The sequence below is a fragment of the Camelus dromedarius genome, chromosome 23 (assembly GCF_036321535.1).
Source record: "Camelus dromedarius isolate mCamDro1 chromosome 23, mCamDro1.pat, whole genome shotgun sequence".
NCBI classification, from domain to species: domain Eukaryota; kingdom Metazoa; phylum Chordata; class Mammalia; order Artiodactyla; family Camelidae; genus Camelus; species Camelus dromedarius.
The window spans coordinates 15,399,650-15,421,326 of record NC_087458.1 but is presented as its reverse complement, the minus strand read 5'-3'; the positions used below and the strand labels follow the sequence as shown (position 1 = coordinate 15,421,326).

Genomic DNA, 21,677 nt, shown 5'->3' with positions numbered 1-21,677 from the left:
GCATAAAAAATCTCAGAAAAAAGATCTATGAAAGAAAAGATCTAGAAAATCATTATTTGAATACAAATAACTAACATTAAAAATATCATTGAGGGAGGGAGGTATGGCTCAAGCAGTAGATTGCACCCTTAGCAGTCACGCGGTCCTGTGTTCAATCCCCACCACCTCTTCTAAAAACAAACAAACAAACAAACAAACAAATCTAATGACCTCCCCCCTACCCTGCCAAAAAAAGAAAAAAAAAAATCATTGAAAACTTAAACACATTCACTGAAATTGTTTAATGTGAAATACCAATGTTGTCCAATAGAAATATGAACGTGTAATTTAAAATTTTCTAGTAGTCTTATTGAAAATAATAAAAAGAAATAGGTGAAATTAATTTCAATCTTATACTCTATTCAACCCAATATATCCAAATATTATCATTTCAACATAAAATAATATTTAAAAATTGAGTTATTTTTTTCATAGTAAATCTTTGAAAAGCACATCTCAATTTCAACTAGCCACATTTTGTATGTCTAAAAGCCACGAGTCTAGTGCTTACCACATTGATAGCACAGGTCTAAAATATCTCTAGAAGTTAGGCTTGGTGGATTCCAGAAGTGTGGCTTAAAGAGTGTTAAGTCCCTTTGCCTAAAGTAGAAATGACTCATAAGGCACAAGGTATTGATAACGTTCCATAAAGCAGAAGATGCCAATTATCCTGTTATTTCAGTTACTGGTAAACGCTACATACTACAGAAACAGGCTGCCTGAGCTAGCTGGAACTTAATTTAGCGAAAGCCACTATGTTCTAGGATATAGTCAACTACATATATGTATAAGGCAGAACCTAAGTGGTATTTTCCCTGGATAGAGAACTCAAAAAGACAAAAAGCATCTTTAAAATTTCACTGTAATACTTTAGAGAGGTTCAAAAGACTTCAAAGATGATAGAAGAACTAGACCAATCAAAATAAGTATTTCAAACCTATAAACACATCAGAAAAAAGATGTATGTAAAAGAACTTTCTTTGTGATAAAATCTATCAAGCATAGAAGGCTTCTCTCCTAACAGCCTTATTAAAACTTCAGGCAGTTTTGTTCTTTTTAAAATCTTTTTGAAGTCTTCTTCTGGTCTCTACGAAAAGCACACAGAATTCAACTGTCATCTCATTAACTCTAAGGAAATTTTTTTTTCACGTATCACAGAGCTGGGAGAAAATCAGACACCCATCTATTTTCAGAACTGACTCTACTTTTCCCACCTCCTATCACGCTGCACAAAAGTGTTAGGCAGTCTCTGAATGAATTGGGTAAACATATTTCTTTTTCATCCCCCAAATCCATCTGTCTTATTTTTTCTTAAAAAAAAAAAAAAAAAAAAAAAGGAACCAACCAAGATATCTTATTGTTAACTGAAAAGGGAGGATTTACTTCTCTTTCTGTCCTTTTCAAAAATAAATATGCGTATGTGCAGTCAAATTGTAACAATTCTACCTAATAAAACTGAAAAATGGAAAAAAAAAGATGACTCTGCTCTTTACTGCTGCTGTCTGTAAGTACATCTTTGGGGATATTATTTATCACAGTTTCATTATTTGTTCAGGTCTAAAGCTCTCAGATCAATTTATATCACTGAGCAGTTGATGCTCTGTTGGGTCCTACGTTTGGCAGACTCATACATTCTTTTTCACTTTGACATTCTTCTCCTAAGACCTGCCCCGTGTTCTATAGAAAGGTAAATGTCTTTTCTCGTTTCTTGTCTACTGCTAAGAAATTTCAATATAATTTCAATCTTTTCTTAACCAATCTCTCACCTTATCTAACCTGATTTTACTTACGGGTACCACTTCCCTTTCAAAGTTCTGAAACTGAAACTGCTCATATCTTGAGGTTAAAGGTTTACAGTAGCCTTTTCTTTACTCCCCACTGCCATTTTCAGGCCACCTCAGTATCACTTTCTTAAAATCCCACATGTATACAAAGAAAATCCCAATAATCTCATCAGCGAATTTAACCTGGGCTAAAAGATGATGGCTCCAGAAACCATCCAAAGTAGTTTTTTTTGGTTGTTATCTTCCAACCACATTCTGTGTGTCCTCAGTATGAATGTCACATGAGCACTAGAGTATAATAATTTAATGTGGTCTTCAAATTAACTCTCCCGGCCAGTGAATCACATTTTAATCAATATATACCTTTTATGACATTAAATTCTTGGATACTTAATTACTTGGACAACTTTGATCAGAAAAGTGATGCTTGCTGAGCTTCAATGTCCTTGACAACAAAATAAGATGCTATCACCTGCCTCACAAGGTTAGTAGGAAGTTATATGCGAGAATACAGTGTGTGCCACAACCTCCTGCTTCCAACCTCATGTTTTCTAATTAAAAAAGTTTTTTTAAAAATAATTATTGAAGTATAGTTGATTCACCATATGTCTTAGTTTCAGGTGTTTAGAAAAGTGATTCAGTTAAATATATACAGTATATATATATTTATATATATTTCAGACTATATTCCAATATAGGTTTTAAGAAGATATTGAATATAGTTCCCCGTGCTATACGGTAAATCCTTGTTGTTAATCTATTTTATGTATAGTAGTTTGTATCTGCTAACCCCCTTCTCTGTATCATTCTGATTTTAGTATATGTGCTACCCAAGCAAGCATCCACTGCATCTTTTTGAAAAAATAGCTTTAGTGAGGTACAATTTGTATCACAAAATTCACCCCATTTATGTGCAAAATTCAATGATTTTTAACATATTTATACAGTGGTACAGCCACCACCCCAATCCAGTTTGTGATACTTTTATTACCCCAAAAAGATCCCTTGTGCCTATCTGCAGTCACTCAGCGCTCCCACCTACAGCCTCCAGTCATCTGCTTCTTGTATCTATACATTCACCTTTCCGGGATATGTCACATAAATAGAATCATACGATTACGATTGTAGTCCTTTGCATCTAGCTGCTTTCAGTTAGCATACTGTTTTGAAGGTTTATCCATGGTGCAGCACAAATCAGTACTTCCTTCTTCTGGCTGAAAAGTATTTCACTGCAAGGACAGACCACACGGCGTTAATAGTCATTCGCCAGTTGATGGGTAATGGTTTGTTTCCAGTCTTTGATTATTACCAGTAATACTGCTATGATCATTTGTGTAGACATGTTTTCATTTCCCTTGAGGGAACTGCTGGGTAAGATGGTAAATTTATGTTTAGCTTTTAAAGACACTGTCAAAGTGTTTTCCGAAGGGGCTGTATCATTTTACATTCCCACTAGCAATGTATGAGGGTTTTAGTTTCTCTAGCTCCTTGCCAACACTTGTTATTTAGGGGCTTTTGATTATAGCCAGTCTAATGAGTATGAATTAGTATCTAATTATGGCTTTAATTTGCATTTCTCTAATGAGTAATAATGTTGAGCGTTAATGTGCTTATTAGTCATTCCTATGTCTTCTTTGGTATGATGTATATTAATATCTTTTGTCCCTTAAGGAAACTATGTTGTTTGTATTCTTACTATTGGGTTTTAAGAGTTCCTTATGTGTTCGAGATATGATTCTTTTATCAGATATGTTACTTACAAATGCTTTTCCCAGTCTGCAGCTTGTCTTCTCATTTTCTTAAAGGTGTCTCCCGGTGTACAAAAGATTTTACTTTTGATGAAGTCCAATTTATCTTTTTTTTTTTTTTCCCTTTATGGTTTATGCTGTAGCTATGACCTCTCTAATCCAAGGTCACAAAAGATTTTCTCTTACTTTTTTTCTAGAAGTTTTATTTCCTACATTTAGGCCTTTGATCCTGTCTAGTTAATTTTTGCATGGTATCAGGTAAGGGTCTAATTTATTTTCATGAATGAAGATATTCAATTGTCCCAGAACCATTTGCTGAAGACTTTCCTTTCCCTATTGAATTTTCTTGGTACCTGTGTCAAAAATAAAGCACACACTTAAAGGTTTGTTTCTGTTCCATTAATCTGTATGTCTATCCCTGTGCTGACGTCACTCTCTCGTTTACTGCACCTTGTAGGCTTTGAAATCAGGATATGAAAGTCCTCTAACTTCATTCTTTTTCGAAATTGTTTTGGTTACGATGGGTCCCTTCTATATATATTTTAGAATGAGTTTATCAATTACTGCAAAAAAACAAAACAAACAAAAAAAAAAACCCCAAACAAACCTCCACAAAACAAAAAACCCAACCAAACAAAAAAAACCCCAACAACCTGTTGGAATTTTGACTATGAATGTATTAAACTTATAGATCAATTTACAGAGAACTGTCACCTTAAGAATACTGAGTCTTCCAAACCATGAAGATGGAATATCTCTCCATTTATTCAGAACTTCTTTAATTTCTCTCAGCAAACTGCCAGTTTTCAGTTTAAGTCTTGTACTTCTTTTGTTATATTTATTCATAAGCATTTTATTCTTTTTGAAGCTATTATAAATAAAATAATTTTCTTAAGTTTTTTGGACAGTTCATTGATACAGAAAGTCATATATGATATGATTCCATTTATATGAAGTGTCCAGAACAGGCAAAGCCATAGAGACAGAGTATTTGTATATATACAAATGCAACTGAGTTTTTATATACTGACTTTGTATCCTGCAACAACACTGAATTCATTTATTAGTCCTAGTACATTTTTTGGTGTGTGGATTCCTTGGGAATTTTATACATACAGGATAATGAAAACAAAGGCAGTTTTAACTCCTTCCTTTCCAAATTGGATGTTTTAAATTTTTTTTCCATTGCTAAGCTGGTTATAATCTCTAATACAATGCTAATTAGAAGTCTGTGAGAGCAAACACTCTTGCTTTCTTCCCAGTCTTAGGGTGGAAAGCATTCAAGTCTTTCTCCATTTAGTATGCTGTTACCTGTAGGTTTTTTAGTAGATGCTCCTGGTCAGGTGAAGAAGTACCTTCTATTCCAGGGTTTTAACATGAATGGGTGTTGCTAGATTTTGTCAAATGCTTTTTCTGTATCTATTGAGATGATCACGAAGTCTTTGGTCCTTTCTTCTATTACTATGGTATATTACATTAATTGATGTTCAGTTATTAAACTAACTTTACTTTCTTGGGATAAACCCTCCTTGGCCACGATGTATAATCTTTTTATATGTTGCTGGATTTGATTTGCTAAGATCTCGTTGAGGATTTTTATGTTTATCTTCATGAGGGACACAGGTCTATAATTTTTTTCTTGTGATAGTTTTGTCAAGGTAATATTGGCTTCATACAATGAGTTGTCCCTCCTCCTGTATGTTCTGGAAGAGATTATTAAAGATCACCTCCTACTTCTTTGTAAAGTATCTGACAGAATTCACTGCTAACGCCATCTGGGCCTGGGCATTTCTTTTTGACTCATTTACTTTACTTGTTTTAAGTCTATTTAGGTTTTCTATTTCTTTTGGGGTCAGTTTTGGTAATTTGTCTCTCAGAATTTGTCCATTTCATCTAAGTTGCTTAACTTTTTTTGGCATAAAGTTGTTCAGTTCCATTCCTAAATATATACCCAAGAGAATTGAAAACATATAACCCATAAGAACTTGTACATGAATGCTCACAGCAAGAGTATTCAAAATGGGCCCAAACTGGAAGCAATTCAAACTTTCATCAACTTGTGAATAATAAACAAAATATGGCATACTCATACAATGAAATATCATTCAAACATAAAAAGTAATGAAGTCCTAATATATTCTGCAACATAGGTAATATGCTAAATGGAAGAAGTCAGATATAGAAAGTCATATATTATATGATTCCATTTATATGAAGTGTCCAGAACAGGCAAAGCCATAGAGACAGAGTAGTCACTGCCATGGGTAGGGGAAGAAGTGAATGGGGAGGGCCTGATAACAGGTATAGAGTTGCATATGGTTCATTATGAAATACTATCTTAGAAAAATAACTGGGGGAACAGCATGTCTAGTTGAGATTATTAAGGGCTGTGGAATTTTTGCAAGTTTTAAAGACACAATGGAACACATATCTTTCTGGAGCAGTACAGCCATGATCATTCTTGTATTTATTCTAGAAAAGTTTACCAAGGACCTATTTTGTGCCAAGCACTATGGAAGATATCAGGAAAATAAAAACGACCATGTCAATCAGACAAGATAGTTATGTTTTTTTCCTTCACTTCTAAAATCCTAACCAAATAACGGTAAAGGAATAAAAAAGGGAGTGAGAGTTCCGGGGACAGGGATCGGAGGAGATGAGATTCTGACATATTTGCAGAAATGACGAAGAAATTGAAATTGGGTGGTAGGAAAACCAACCACAGTCCAGAAAGGCACAGTAGAAGACTATGATAAGGGTGAGAATCATTTACCCTATGGGGCCCTGAGGGGATTCCAAGCTCAGAGCTGTCAATACTGAGGCAGAAGGCAGGAACAACGGCAGACATCAGGGTGACCAGACTGTCCACACACCAGCCCTGTCAGTGGGACTTTCTCTCCCTCTGCCAGACTTCTCATCTGAGGAGAACTAATGTCAACCATCACTCCTCAAGGGAAATAAAAATGTGAGTGTGGAAGGTTAAGGACTAGTGTAAGCACAGGCATCCCACTCATTTGAAGGAGGTGTGAGGGCAGAGCCTGGTCTGCCTGCCTGCTTTCCACCCACAGGCAGTTCTCTCCCCACATTCACAGCTCACAGCTCCCTTTCAGTCAGAGGAGAGGATGCTGCACAATGGTAGAAAAAGCCCCACCAGTGACTGATACTAAATAATACAGTCTTGCATTCATCACTATGACTAAATAACCAAAAATCACCGGACAATGAAAGGCATCCACAGCACAAAAGAAACAACAAAATGAGTAAGCAGAATTGAGGACAGAAGAAACAAGTTAAACACAATTCTAATTTGTACTGTACCTACAAATTAAAAATAGATGGCTGTAAAAAGGAGGAATCAGAAAAAAGAAAAGTTCTTGTAAATTAAAAATACAATTTTGGATAAATATATAAATGACAATCATAAAAAACGAGAACATAGGAACAATTCGATCAAATTCAGGATATATTTCCAAGAACAAAGTATAAAAAGTTAAGAAATGAAAAACACAAGAGAAAAGTTAAAGATATAAAGGATCAATTTCGAAAGCTTAAAGTTCGTTTAAGCAGGGAGGGTACAGCTCAAGTGGTAGAGCGCATGCCTAGCATGCACGAGGTCCCAGGTTCTATCCCCAGGACCTCCTCCAAATACAAATAAATAAACAAACCTAATTACCTCCTCCTCATAAAAAACAAACAAACAACAACAACAAAAGTTTTAAAAAAGTTTAAAAAGTCAATATCCTTAAAGTGTGTTTAAAATATGTTCCAGAAATAAAGAACAAGGATAAATTACCAGAGTTGAAGAAAGACATTAATTCAAATTGAAAATGCCCACTGAAGGCCAAAGAGGATAAATTTTAAAGGTCCCATGCCTTGATGCCTTCTAGTGAAATTTCAGAACACCTAGGATAAAAAGGTCCTTAAAGTTTACAGAGGGAAAAAAAAGAAATTACCAACAAAAATTAGACTGAAATCAGGCTTTTTATCAGCAATACTGGAATCTAAAACGCAACAGAGCAATACCTTCTAAATGCAAAGGAAAAGGAATTTTGTACCTAAAATTCTATTTCTGGACAAACTACAAATAAACTCCAAGGGCAAAATACTTTTCAGTTATGCATATACTTGGAAATTTTCTCTCCCATACGTTTCTAAATAAAGAAAAAAAATTACTTGAGAGTAAAAGGTAGAGGGAGATGGGAGCTTAGAAATACTGTATCTAACACAGGACACAATGAAAAGAAATTAAAGTAAGCAATCACAGAGATCCCAAGGAGATGGTCTTCAGGAAGAAAGCAGATTGCATTAGGTAAGCTGTATGATGAAGACAGTGGATGTCTTTAACAAATAATATGGGTGGAAGAATATACAACTTTTGTCAACAACAACAACAAAAAAGAAGGGCAGGATAGAAATGTTAGAGAAAAAGAAGCTATGGTAAGAAAGTTATGGTCTAAATAGGAAAAAAATTAAAATGGGGCATGATTTTGAGCAACTGCTGACAAGAATAAGGAAAGAAAATCCATTTGACATCAACTCTTGTAATCTTCTCTTTCAAAGAGCAAAGTTTAAGTGTCGTAAGATTACATTTTTTACCCTATAGGTTCAATCATATGAACTGGCCCTGAATAATATTTATACAAACATAGTATTACTGTATTCCTTTTTGACTGCTATTTAACAAAGTACCACAAAAACTTAGCAGCATTAAACAACAGACACTTGTGACCTCATAGCTTCTGTGGGTCAGGTGTCCAGGCACAGCTGAGCTGGTCCTCTGCAAGGCCATAGTCAAGGTGTCAGCCAGATTCTGCTCCACTCTAAAGGCATGACTGGGGAGGAGTATGTTGCCAAGCTCACTTGGGTTCTTGGCAGAAATTTGGCAGACTCTGCCTGCTGTCCCAGACTAAGCACTCAGCTTCCTTCTGGCTGTTGGCTGAAGGTTGCCTTAGTGCCTAAACGTCACCCTCAGTTCCCTGATTTGTGTACTTCCTCAGTTCTTACTTCACCAGACTGGTGAAGAGGGTCCCTAGAGTAAGTCTGCTAACAAGACAGTCTTGCAAATGTAATGTAAACGTGGAGAGATGTTCTGTCACCTATGACACATTCTACTGATGGGAAGCAAGCCAAAGGATCAGCCCACACTCAAGAGAGGATTATACAAAGGCATGAACACTGGGAGGAAGGCACCATAAAGGGTCACCTTAGACCTTGTCACAATCACAAATGCTGATTACTAATTTAACATTTTTAGAGACTTTCCCTTTGACCACGACAGTTAATGATGGCATAGCAGCTCTATATACAATAGCCAAGATGTGGAAGCAACCTAAATGCCCATCGACAGATGACTGGATAAAGAAGCTGTGGTATATTTATACAATGGAATACTACTCAGCCACAAAAAAGAATAAAACAATGCCATTTGCAGCAACATGGATGGACCTAGAGATCATCATTATAGTGAAGTAAGCCAGAAAGAAAAAGAGAAATACCATATATCACTCATATGTGGAATCTACAAAGAAAAAAGAGGACACTAATGAACTCATCTACAAAACAGAAACAGACTCAGACATAGTAAACAATTTCATGGTTACTGGGGGGAAAGGGGTGGGAAGGGATAAATTTGGGAGTTTGAGATTTGCAAAGGTTAACTACTATATATAAAAATAGATAAAAAAACAAATTTCTTCTGTACAGCACAGGGAACTATACTCAATATCTTGTAGTAACCTTTAATGAAAAAGCATATGAAAACAAATATATGTATATATATGCATGGCTGGGATATTACGCCATACATTAGAAACTGACACATTGTAACTGACTATACTTCAATTTTAAAAAAAAGTTAATGATAGCAAACTCACCCTTTCACCGTAACAAGAATAGAGAAATGTGAGAAAATACTTCAGACGTGAGAAAACTGGCAGCACAGGGCTGTGATGCCTGAAAAAAGGGAAACAAATGACGCAAGCCCTACAATCACTTGGACTTTATCTGGAAGCACTTTCCAAACTGCTGCATCCAAAGAGGAAACTAGATAGAGCGCAGCAATTTCAATGAATCAAGGAGTCAAAGACCAGTCACTGGATGCGGAAATGGTTGAAAGCTGCAGGAGAGGGTAAAGGAAAGGAAGAAACTAAATAGAGAAAGCACTCTAGGAATGTGCATAGGGGTTCCCTTGGATCTTTGGTTGAATACTAAACTGCACGTGCATAGGGAAACTCCGTGAGTCCAGGCGGGGAGGCTGTGAACTGAATGATCCTCAGAATTCATGTAGGACAGGGAGATACTCCAGTTCTGGCTAAACAGAGAGGAGAAACTTTGTTGAATATCTGGGCACTCAGTAGAGACCCCAGAAGGGCCACACCTTAGCAGCAGAGTTAAACTAGTGAAGGCTACTCTATGTCCAACCTAACAAAGCTTAAAAAATAAGACTTGAAAAGATCAAACTGATCTGTACTAACTTATTTGCCTGTCAAAGCAAACTCAAAAGCTCTTTAAAGGAAGATGTCAAAATCCAGACGTATGATTCCTTTATCTTGAGTATGGACAGATCTGTGAACATGATGAGAAAAGGAATAGTCACTCCTTTAGTTGGGTTATATTAAATGACAAAGGTGAGAGGATTGATTACCTTATCTTATATAAGACCCTCCACAGTAGCTGACTGAAGAGGTTCTCATGTTGGCTTTGAAGAACTTGCCATGTTGTGAGAATATCATGAAGCTAGGACCTGAGGTTAGCCTGCAGGAGCTGAGAGTGATCAAGCTGACAGCCAGCCAAAAAAAAAAAAAAAAAAAAAAGGGGACTTCAGTCCTATAACCACAAGGAATAGAATTCCTCCAACTAATGAACTTGGAACAGGATCTTGAGCCCCACATGAGGTCAGAGCCCCAGCCAACATCTGGATTTTAGCCTGGTAAGTGTCTAAGAAAAGGACCCAGATTAAACTTCCAACCAACAGAACTGTGGGATAGTAAGTGAGTATTGGTTTAAGCCACTATGTTTGTGGTCATTTATTATGTACCAACAGAAAATTAACATGGTTGGAAAGAAGACAACAACTTTGGCTCTTACTACTTCCTTTGTACTGGAATTTATAGCCTGTGCAACACTGATCAGTCAACCTGAAACACACCTATTTCACTATTATAAAAGGTGAGATATGGATTTTATGTATATGAAAAGATGTTCAACTTCACATGATTAGAGAATTGAAATTTAAAGTACACTGAGATACGATTTCTCACATATCTGACTGGCAAAAATTAAAAAGTATACCATTCTGTTGCAGAGGCTACGGGGAAACCAGCTCTCTCATATAGTTAGTGGGAGTGAAAGTAAGTACAATCTGTGTGGAAGGCTATTTGATAGCATCCTGCAAAATTACAAAAGGCGTGTACCTTTTGACACAGCAATTCTACTTCTAGAAATTTACCCTCAAGACACACTTCCAACAGCACACACACACACACACAAATATACACAAGGTTATTCCTGTAGAATAGTTTATAATCACACAACAATTACAATGTCCAGACCACAGGAATGGGGTTAAACAAACTGCAGTACATCCACATAATGGAGTACTCTGCAATAATGAAACAAAATAATGAAGATTTCTAGAAACTAATGTGGAGTAATTTCCAGGATGTTTTGTTAAGCGAGAAAAACGAAGCGCAAAAGATCATTTATAGTATGCTAGCTTTAAAGTAACAAAGGTAAATTAAAAAAAATACATCTCTCTCTCATTCAAAAGAAACACAGGAAGGGCATAAATGGGAATGGGAGGGAAAGGATATAGAGAATTATGACAGAAGGGAATGACATTTCTCTCAGGGGAACTTTTTGTATAGTCCTGACTTTTAAAACCATGTTAATATCTCATATATTTAAAAAAAAAACACAAGGATGGGAGGAAAAACATTAATATCGAATACAAATAAACTGAACTAAATTTCAAATGAATAATGTAACTACACTGAAGAGGATACAAAAAGGACTAATAAAAAACTTTTGAATGCAATATCTGGACTTCACGCCTTCAGGCTTAAGACAAGAGTTCTGAACAAATACTGGAATTAGTAGGCTTTTTTCTTTTCAGAGGCATAGGTTAGCAATTTTGAAACCACTTTCTCTTCACCATACGATGGAACAATTAAGTAACTTGATGAAAATGGGAGCCAGGTTACTTACTCACTGTCACTAAGAAGGGAGTTAAAATATGCAGAGAGGTTAGGATAGAAAAGAACGAATTATAGGGTAATGGAATGGAACTGGAGATATCAGTATGAACTTGTGGATTTTAATGTAAGTAGATAGCTGGATAAAGAAAAATGCACATAGATGTGTGTGTGGATGTACGTATATAAATATACATATGTGTGTGTATCTATACACACATATAATATATATACATTATATATGTGTATGTACATCTCCTTCTGTTGATACGTCCTGGAAACAATGACCACAAAGTATCAACGGGCACTTATAGTGCCTAGATCTTGGTTTCTAAGCACTGTTTCTCACTAAAAGAAACCAGGGATCCTTGAAGGCTGATTCTAGGCCCAAGGCAGAGAAACTTTAAGATGAGACTGAGCCTGGCAGATACCACCTTAATGAAATTATCAAAGTTAATATCACCAGTAGTGGGACTAATCAACAGCATGTGTCTCCAAGTCATGCACAAAGGAGAACTCAACATCATTTACGTGGGATTCCTGCCGAAACCATGTAATCTGAATCTAATCATGAGGCAACCAGGTAAATCCAAATTAAGGGGATAGCTATAGTTAAAAAAAAAAATCAGTGTCACAAAACACAAAGAAAGACTCAAACTGTCAAATGAAATGAGACTAAAAAGACACAGCAACTGAATGCAAGGCATGATCTTACATTTTCTTTTGCTATAAGGAATATTACTGGTACAACTGGCAAAATCTGAATGTGAACTGTTTACGAGATATTATTGAGCTAATGTTAATATCCTGATTTTTGATAACTGTACCCTAGTTATATGTGGTAATTTTTTGTTTATAAAAATATACACAGTAAAGCATTTAGGGATAAAGGGGCATATCTGCAACTTGCTCTTAAAATAGTTCAGAAACAAATCACACACAAAGAGAAACACACAGAATGAGGAAAAAGAAGTGAGAAAGCAAATACAGCAAGGTTTTAATATTTGGAAAATGTGAGGAAGAAATTTAGGATTTCTCCTGTACTATTCTTATAACTTCTGTAAGTCTGAAATTACATAAAAATATAAAATTTAAGAAACAGCTATATGTATAAAGGTGCTCTTTATAGCATTATTTACAATAATGAAAACTTCACTTAATAATTACTGGGTATCATACATGCTAGGTGATGTGCTAGACACAAGGAATACAAAAGTGAACAAGCGAGACAAGATGTATGGCTTGGAGACTGAGGGGTTTCCTGGGATGTAATAACTGCAATAATTTTCAAACTGGAAAAGTGGATCACCTAGCTAGAACTTAACTGTGATGGCACCATATGGAAATGTCTATGAAATTACCATGCAAACAATATGACAAAGGCAAATCAAAAGTAGAAATGTAAAAACTATTAATAACAAAGGAAGATATCTACTAAGATGTTGTTAAAAAAAAAGATACATCACTGTAAGTACTATTAGAATTGTACATATAAAAAAGATAAAAAGACAAAATAAAAATATTATTCATTTTGACTGTGTCTTTTCTATTTGAATTTCCTATGTTAAATATTTTAATAATTAAAGAAAAATTTCATTCCCCAAAAAGTTACTAGCATTTCAGAAAACTCTTAATTAAATCTGCATGAATGAGATGAGTAATCAAGTTTAAGAAAATTTGATTAGTCATTTAAGATTAAAAAAAGATAAAAAATGATAAAAAAAATTTTGCTAGCTTTGAGTATGTATATGTTCTTAAAATTAATTGTTTCAGAATTTTTCTGCAAAAGATGGGTATCTTTAGACCTAACATAATAAGATTTATATTTTGTTTAGGAGGTAAAGTACACAATTTAACAACCAGTGGCAGTCTGAGTAGACAGTAAGTTCCTCAAAGGCAGGAATTTCATGTTTTGGCGCCCAACATAATGGCAACCAATCACCAACAGTTTGCTTATTAACCTGAGGTGCTGAATACTATATACTCTTGAACAGAGGCTTTTAATTTGTAATCTGTGGGCCCCTAAGACATCTGCAAATGGCAAGCCATGGTGAGGTGGAGACTGATGAGGTTTGTCATTTATAAACATTCTTATATTTTACTAAAAATTGTGGGTATGTCTGTTTTGTGAGGGGGAAAGTTTATAGCTTTCGATAAATTTTCAAAGGGGTCAAAGACCCAAAAAGAGGTAAAAAAAGTATTGTTTTAAATAAACAAATACTATACAATTGTCTAATAACTTAGAAATTCAATTACTATATAAAGCCATTTATTCGATTTTAACGTCATGGTTAGGTCACAGAGCCAAAGTAGCGTCATGAACCTGAAATATGAGTGAAGAAAACCAAATCCCCCAACTCCAGGTTAAATTTAAGCTTCATTGTAAAATATCACAAATCCATCTAATCATTTACTAGCACATAATCAGCCTGGTGAATAATTATAAAATGCCTTCTGCATTATGTATCACTAAAAAACTTCTGATGATGACACTAAGTTACCTAATTTTTGTGGGTTTTTTTTGGTTTGTTTTCTTTGTTGGTTACATCTTGTTTTTTTTTTCTAATTGAAGTATAGTCAGTTACAATGTGTCAATTTCTGGTATACAGCATAATGTCCCAGTCATGCATATACATACATATACTCATTTTCATATTCTTTTTCAAAAGGTTATTATAAAATATCGAATATAGTTCCTTGTGCTATACATAAGAAATTTTTAAATCTATTTTTAAGTATTTTAAATGTATTTGGGAAATGTGCTAATTAAAGGGACAAAATTTATTTATTTTATAGTGAGTGTGCCAAGCACTAACTTTAGGCATTGATATTTTAAAAAGAATATTCAAATCTTTTGAGAAGTAGTCTGTTGACAGAGTGTAAAAATTTAATTGTTTATAATACAGGCATGTAGAAATAAACAATTTCCTGAAAAAGCTAAAGAATATTTCCAAGAATTGATACCTAAGCTGGGACAGTTTCATCACTATCAGAAAGAAGAAGAGGTTGGAATGGGCAACATTTTAGGCTATAGGGATGTTCACAAGGGTATGGAGGAGCCCTCCTGTGTGCTGAAGATGGGATGGAGAAAAGACTAGTGGAAGATAAGGTCCAGACTTGAAATAATTTATGACTTCATGATGATCTGGATGTTTTCCCGAATACAAAAAGCTTCAGCTTTTGAAGGTTTTTAAGGGAGAGGAGTTACTTAAAAAAAAGTAACTCTGGGAGCAATGTAGAAGATAGATTAATGTGGGAAAGAAAAAAGATGAGAAAAATCTTCATGTGAAAATAGTCTTTCTGAAAAATGTATTATTCATAATATTTTTGGAGTTCAGGTTTTCATACATAACTTTTTAAAAAAGCAATATATATCTTTAGTTAAGAGTCTTAATTCATAATTTAATGGTAGATTCTCACACAAACCTACCATTTGCCTCAGTGCTGCAAAGCCTGGCTGCTGCTTACCTGTAACAGAGAGATTAGTCACCGCAGCGCTGGTTAGAGGGAGGACTGGGTTGACGGTGAGGGTAGTTGCTGCACTGCTTGTCACAAGGCTTGGCGTGGTTGCCACCTAGAGGTCAGAAATGAAAATATGCAAAAGCATTTAAAAGTCAAAATTTTAAAATTTAAGCTCATATTCTAGACTTATTTTGCCTATAAAAAATTTCAAATTCTAGATACAGTAGAATAAAATAAAAATCTAAAAGGAAATGATATTAATCACTTTTTGACCTTGGAACTGAGAAACCTGGCTTATGCTGAGATTGCTCTTAGTAGACGATTTTTCATTGATACTACAAATGGCTTTCCCCAAGTTTTAAAAAGAATAAAAATATTCTCAAATTTCAATAATGTTGAGTCAGATACTATCTAATCAGTAAGAAATATTATACCAATTATAAACTTAATCTAAACAAGAAAACTATTCAACAGGATCAGGGAATCTGGAGTTCTTATTACTTTTATTTTTGACTCTATGAGGACAAGACTGTCTTGTTTTTGGTTTTATGACATTATGGAAAGAATCCAAAGCAAATTTTAAAAAACTGACAGTTTCCTTTTGAAATAAGTATTTCTACAGTGTTGTAAGAAATACTGCCTTCCTTTCTTCCTTTTTCTAGTACAAATAAATCCCAAACACCAACTAGTCCACCTACAGAAAACAAAACTGTACCTAATGACTATCTCTTTCACAGCTACTAGCCCATAAACTTTATGATTAAAGCCTCACCATTTAACAACAATAACCTTCACTTAACAAACTAGTAAGTGCTATTAATGATGACCTTAGTTTGAAAAACCTCCTAGAACAGATTCAAATGAATTAAAAATAAATTAACAAGAAAGTATCCGAAATGCAAACTCAACAATCTTCTTGTCTTTGGAACACTAGTTTGAAAGGTGGCATCACAATTTCAACTGCCCCAGAGATCAAAGGAGTCACATGACCACTGCAGGTCCCTTCAGTCTAGGAACACTACCCTAATGTTAAACAGCAGAGGTTACTCAGTAAGGCTACAAATCAAAGGCCCACATGTTTGAGTAAAGATCTGAGACAACTGTTTTATTACAAGTTCAGAGGTTATCTGAGAATTTATTGTCACTTAATCATGTAAGTAAAAGTTTAATAAACTAGGCTTTAGAACCCAATGTGAATAAAAAGCAAGTAAAGATTTTTTTGAGATAACTGGAATCAGCTGCAAATTTACTCCCACAATTATAGAATAACCTAATAAACTATACCAAAGAAGAGAACAATGAACTGCAATGAAATAGGAAAGGATTAAAACTGTTTACTTTAAAAAAAGAAAGATCAGTAAGTTCTCGGGTTAATAACAACATGAGATTTAATTACTTTGGTAACATATAAAATATATTTATATGCCTTTATTCAACGGGAATAAATACAATAGATTCCTATAATGAAATAAATTCTTTTGACAGGTCATTTGTAAAACTGACCTTGAGCCTGCATCCCTATTTTTCATCCTTACCAGTGAGGTTGGGCTGGGGAAAATTGCTTTGATAGGTGAGCTGCTGGTCCCACCACTGCTCGGTGGGTTGATTCTTTTTTCTTTCTGGCGGCGGTTACAAAACCAAACACGAATCACCTCTTTTTCCATATTGAGCTGATCAGCAATCATGGTGATCTCTTCCGAGGTAGGCTTTTGATTCTGAAGGGGAAAAAAAATCACCTTTTGGAAAAACTTTCTGAACTACTGGCATAATCACGTCATTAACTGAATAAGCAAACAGGGAGGAACAAGTCAGAGAACGCAGTTGGGATACACGTGACCATGTTAGCCCACTTTTAACAAAGAACTCCTACAGACAGACATTCTAATGAACATGTATTTATTAAATGTAGTCATATTAACTTAGAATAAGTTATTCTTGAATATTTATATATTTTTTATACTAATGGCAATTAATCTTGAATGAAAACAGCACCTTATTGTTTTCAGAATAAGAATAATAAGCATTTTCTCAGTGAGACACAACACAATCTCGCTTGGATAGTGTGAGGCAGGCAGTGAGACAGTTGGGAAGGAAAGGCCGTTATTTCACAGATAAAGGGACTTCAGCTTAAGAAATCAAGTAACTTGACCAATCACACAGTCGTTAAGTGGCAGGACTTCTGGATTCAGTGCTCCTTCCCCTGTGCTCAAGCTCTTTCTGAATTAGAGAAGTCAAAATCGTGCTGGAAGCTTTGACTGTGATAGTCCCCGGTAACTCCCCCTCCCTCTCTCCCACCCTCAAAAGCCAAGTATCTGTTGAAGTAACCTGAACTCCATAGCCCATCAAGGCCTTTGGTGTTCTGGTCCCACACTACTATTCTAAGGACGTAAGCACCAGAATTTAGCTGAACCAAACTACTCGTGTTTCCCCTGATACATCTCATGGCTTTCCTCCCCGGATGCCTCTGCTTGAAGTGCTTTCCTCCCGCCCCTCCCTGTCTGTGGAATCCCTGTGCAACTCTAGCAGCTGCCACCTCTCTCACCTTGAGGGCTCACATCCACGGGTCTCTCCTGAACCTGGAAGCACTCCGGTTTTGTTTCCTACGTTCAGTAACTTACTTTGTCCTATTTTCTCCAATATGTTGTAAGTATCCATAACGGCTGATGCTTGCAAGTCCGTATTTTATTGTCTACAGCACTTAACATTAGTACCATACAGATAATCCCACGTACATGAAAAGTAAAAACCTCACCAACCTCCAAGAAACTCTTCTCTAAGGCCACACGGATGTTGGTCTCTATGCTGGTGCGTTTCTTCCTCCTACGGTTCAAGCCCTCAACTCCCAGCCCTGGAGAACTCAGGGCACTTGGGCTAGAGAGAGCCGAGTCAGATGAGAGGTTCTCTGTAAGGAAGAAGAAAATATGGAAATCAAATTAACTGTGCATGATTCATGCACATAATACATATATTAACAACAAACTGACCAAAATATTTTAAGCTAAAAACAAGCATGAAAAGGTTTTCATAACCTACATGAAAACACTGTTCACTGCCGTGGACACTCCTGCTGCTCTCACCGGCACTCTTTATCTCAGGACGGTTGACTATATTGTCACCATTACGCTTTCATTTGTTTCTGAGAGAGCAGGTTATTATTCCTACCCTTATACTCAGCTCTACCTCTTCTGAGTTCTGTTCTTATGTTTTGGTTTGTTTGCTTATTTATTTATTAGCTCTAAGGATAAAAGAAAGAAATCTTCTTGGAAGTTATTGAGTGATTAATATTTATCTTGCAAATGACCTATCATTTTATTTCACTGGTATGATCTAGGGCACCCCTAGCCCCCCAAACCAAACAATGAAACACTTCTAAATTCTTAAAACTTTAAACAAAGTTCTGTCATTTAATAGTTAATGACCCTAGGCATGTCACAGACATCTCTAAGTTTCTTTCCACTCTACATAAAATGAGATGGAGGGAGGTGGCCAGTGGTTCTCACCTGCAGAACTCAGTAAGATTACAAATGCTGAGGCCTCACCTAGAAATATGAAATCAGACTGTCCAAGGGTGGGTGTTACAGGTCTGTCTTTTCCAGAGACCTGATTTTTGTCCACATCCACCAGGAGAACCACAGTCCAGGGGATCTCTATGGTTCCTTACAGCATTCACAGGTTATGATTCTGTGACTCAAAATCCAAATTTTCCAAAAAGGAAACCTCAGCACAAAACACGTAAGTTAAAACTTGCAGCTCAATTTTTTATGTATGAAATATGTGGTCATTTAAAAAAAACTGAAGCATAGTCGACTTACAATATTGTGTTAGTTTCAGGTGATTAGTAAAGTTATTCAGTTATATGTTTTTTTAGATTATATTCCATTATGGGTTATTACAAGATATTGAGCACAATTCCCTGTGCTATACAGTAAATCCTTATTGCTTACCTATTTTATGTATAGTAGCTTGTATCCATTAATCCCATACTCTAAATTTGTCCCTCCCCCCGTTCCTCTCCTGTTTTGTAACCATTAGTTTGTCTTGTATGTCTATGAGCCTGTTTCTGTTTTGTACACAGATTCATTTGTGTTACTTTTTAGATTCCACATACAAGTGGTATCACACAGAAAAACCTTCTCTGTCAGATTTACTCCACTAAATATAATATTCTTTAAGTTTATCCATGTTGCTAACAAATGACAGTTATTTCACTCTTTTATGGCTGAGTGATATTATATTGTATATACATACCAATATATGATCATTTTTAATAACAAAGCAGAAATATAATCAGGAATAGATTTATGATAACTCATTGAGGAAGACTCAATAAACTTGTTTTTCAAATTTATTTAAATACATAGGTTTTCTTATCCTCTTCCTTCAGCTGTCCCTCACCCTGGGCTCAAATACAAGAATATTCCAAGGCTAAAAATTACTGCTGATTGTATACACTGTAATTACTAGGTTATTAAAATAAATTAGCTCTCTGATTTATGTAGCCATGATTTTTACTGATCCTCCCAAGATTAGTGAGCTTTATTTTAAGGTTCTGTAGTACCAACAATGTAGTAAGAAATATAAACCCCGATTTATACAACAATTACTCTTGTAAAATTTCAACGGACAATGAGGAAACTGTTTATATATCGACTCACCTGCATCATTTAGCCACTTCTCCAAAAGTGGCTTTAACTTGCACATGTTCTTAAAGCTGAGGTTCAAGGCTTCAAAACGAGAGATGGTAGTTTGGCTGAAGTCATTTCCATACAGTTTACCCATAGCGAGCCCAACATCGCCCTGCACAGGAATACAGAGCAGGAGCGGGGAGACGAAGAAAGAGAAGAGAGAGTCATCTCACTCAACTAAACAGTCTTCACTCAAGGGTGCTGCTCCAATAACCGCTCCAGACAAAGAATCAACAATCATTGACTGGGTTCCACAAAAACATCCGTCCCTAAGCTGAGCACAGTACTCTAGTGAAGACTCAGTTAGGCCTTGATCATGACAACATTCAAAACTGTCCCATATTCACCCCATCTGCAGTCTCTTGTTGCTACCTTATGTAATGATTAAGATAATCAAATATTTCTACTAACTCTCAAGTGATTTGTTGATATTCTAACAAGTCCCTTAACTGATGTAACCAAAAGTGATCCAAGTAATGTTTAAATATCAGTTAACCTGTATCCCCTACAGAGTTAATAGATCTAACTGTCTAGATAAACTTAGGTATTTCTAAACTAACCAAACTTCCCATAAATCACTTTAAAATTTAGAAATGATGCCTCATTCTTTTATTTTTTTTCCTGTAAAGTATTTCTGGAAGCAGTGAAAAAAATCTCTTTTCCACCCCTAGTTTGGATTTCAAAGTTTGTTACAAAAACCAGGTATTCTAAAAAGACTACTTTTGTAACCATTATAGAGATAGAAATTCACAGTAGAGAGGTTTGACCCATTTAGTCAAACCTTTATGGGCACTGGAAACTTGGTAACCTTATAGCAATAGAACAATGATCCCCTGAATATATTACAAAAAATATCTTTCTCTATAAGCCTATAACCTTTGAAATGTATACAGTGCTTTTCTTCCAGCTGAATTTCTCTTGTTAAAGCTGAAAAAAGCCGTATCTGAATAGTTACTGTGTATGTAGGTAACAGAAGCTCATGGAGTGGAAATGATTCATGCTCTCATTTCAATTAGTTAAGGGACAGGGCAGAAAGGCAACATTTCTGGTCCAAAATGCTACACAGCTTACTCTACTATGAGACAGCCAACTCCCAATTATCCCGGCAACACTCATTTTGAATTAGGATTATTTTTGTCCTTTGACTCCCAGCCCTTCAATTCACCTTTTGGATAGTACATTTTTTTTTAAACCTTTTTAAAAAAAATTGAAGTATGACTTACAATGTTTCACGTGTACAGCAAAGTGATTTGGTTATATATACCTATATCTATAGATATGTATTTTTTCAGATTTTTTTCCATTATAAATTATTACAAGATATTGAATATAGTTCCCTGTGCTGTACAGTAGGTCTTTGTTGTTCATCTGTTTTATAGATAGTAGTGTGTATTTGTCAATTCCAAATTCCAAATTTATCCCTCCCTTGGACAGTACATTGTTTATTTGCATCTGAATTAGGTGGTAGTCAAGGAAGAGAACAAACATTTCTTTCTCTCTTTTTAAATTTTTTTGTGGGGGGAGGTAATCAGGTGTGTTTGTTTGTTTATTTAATGGCAGTGCTGGGGACTGAACTCAGGACCTTATGCATGCTGAGCATGTGCTCTGCCACTGAGCTATATTCTTCCTCTGAGACATTTCTTTTTAAACTCCATTTTCTTACTGGTGAGAAACTTGAGACAAAAAGTTTAACAGAGGAGAAATGTTGAAACTGTAAGATAAAATGAGGCAATGAGAATACCTGAACTCCCACTGCTCTATGTTCTG

General features: G+C 35.4%; 1 protein-coding gene across 4 annotated transcripts in view; it reads right to left on the bottom strand.

Annotated features, from left to right (window-relative positions):
• POU2F1 (POU class 2 homeobox 1) overlaps nt 1-21,677 on the bottom strand; it is a 146,812-nt gene that overhangs the window by 15,127 nt on the left and 110,008 nt on the right. For all 4 annotated transcript variants that reach the window (XM_010984450.3, XM_031435849.2, XM_031435848.2 and 1 more), the window contains exons 10-13: nt 19,881-20,022; nt 17,982-18,127; nt 16,761-16,940; nt 15,232-15,337 (exon numbers count right to left, since the gene is read on the bottom strand). In XM_010984450.3, the coding sequence (XP_010982752.1) occupies nt 15,232-15,337; nt 16,761-16,940; nt 17,982-18,127; nt 19,881-20,022 (574 nt within the window). The remainder of the gene's footprint in view (nt 1-15,231; nt 15,338-16,760; nt 16,941-17,981; nt 18,128-19,880; nt 20,023-21,677) is intronic.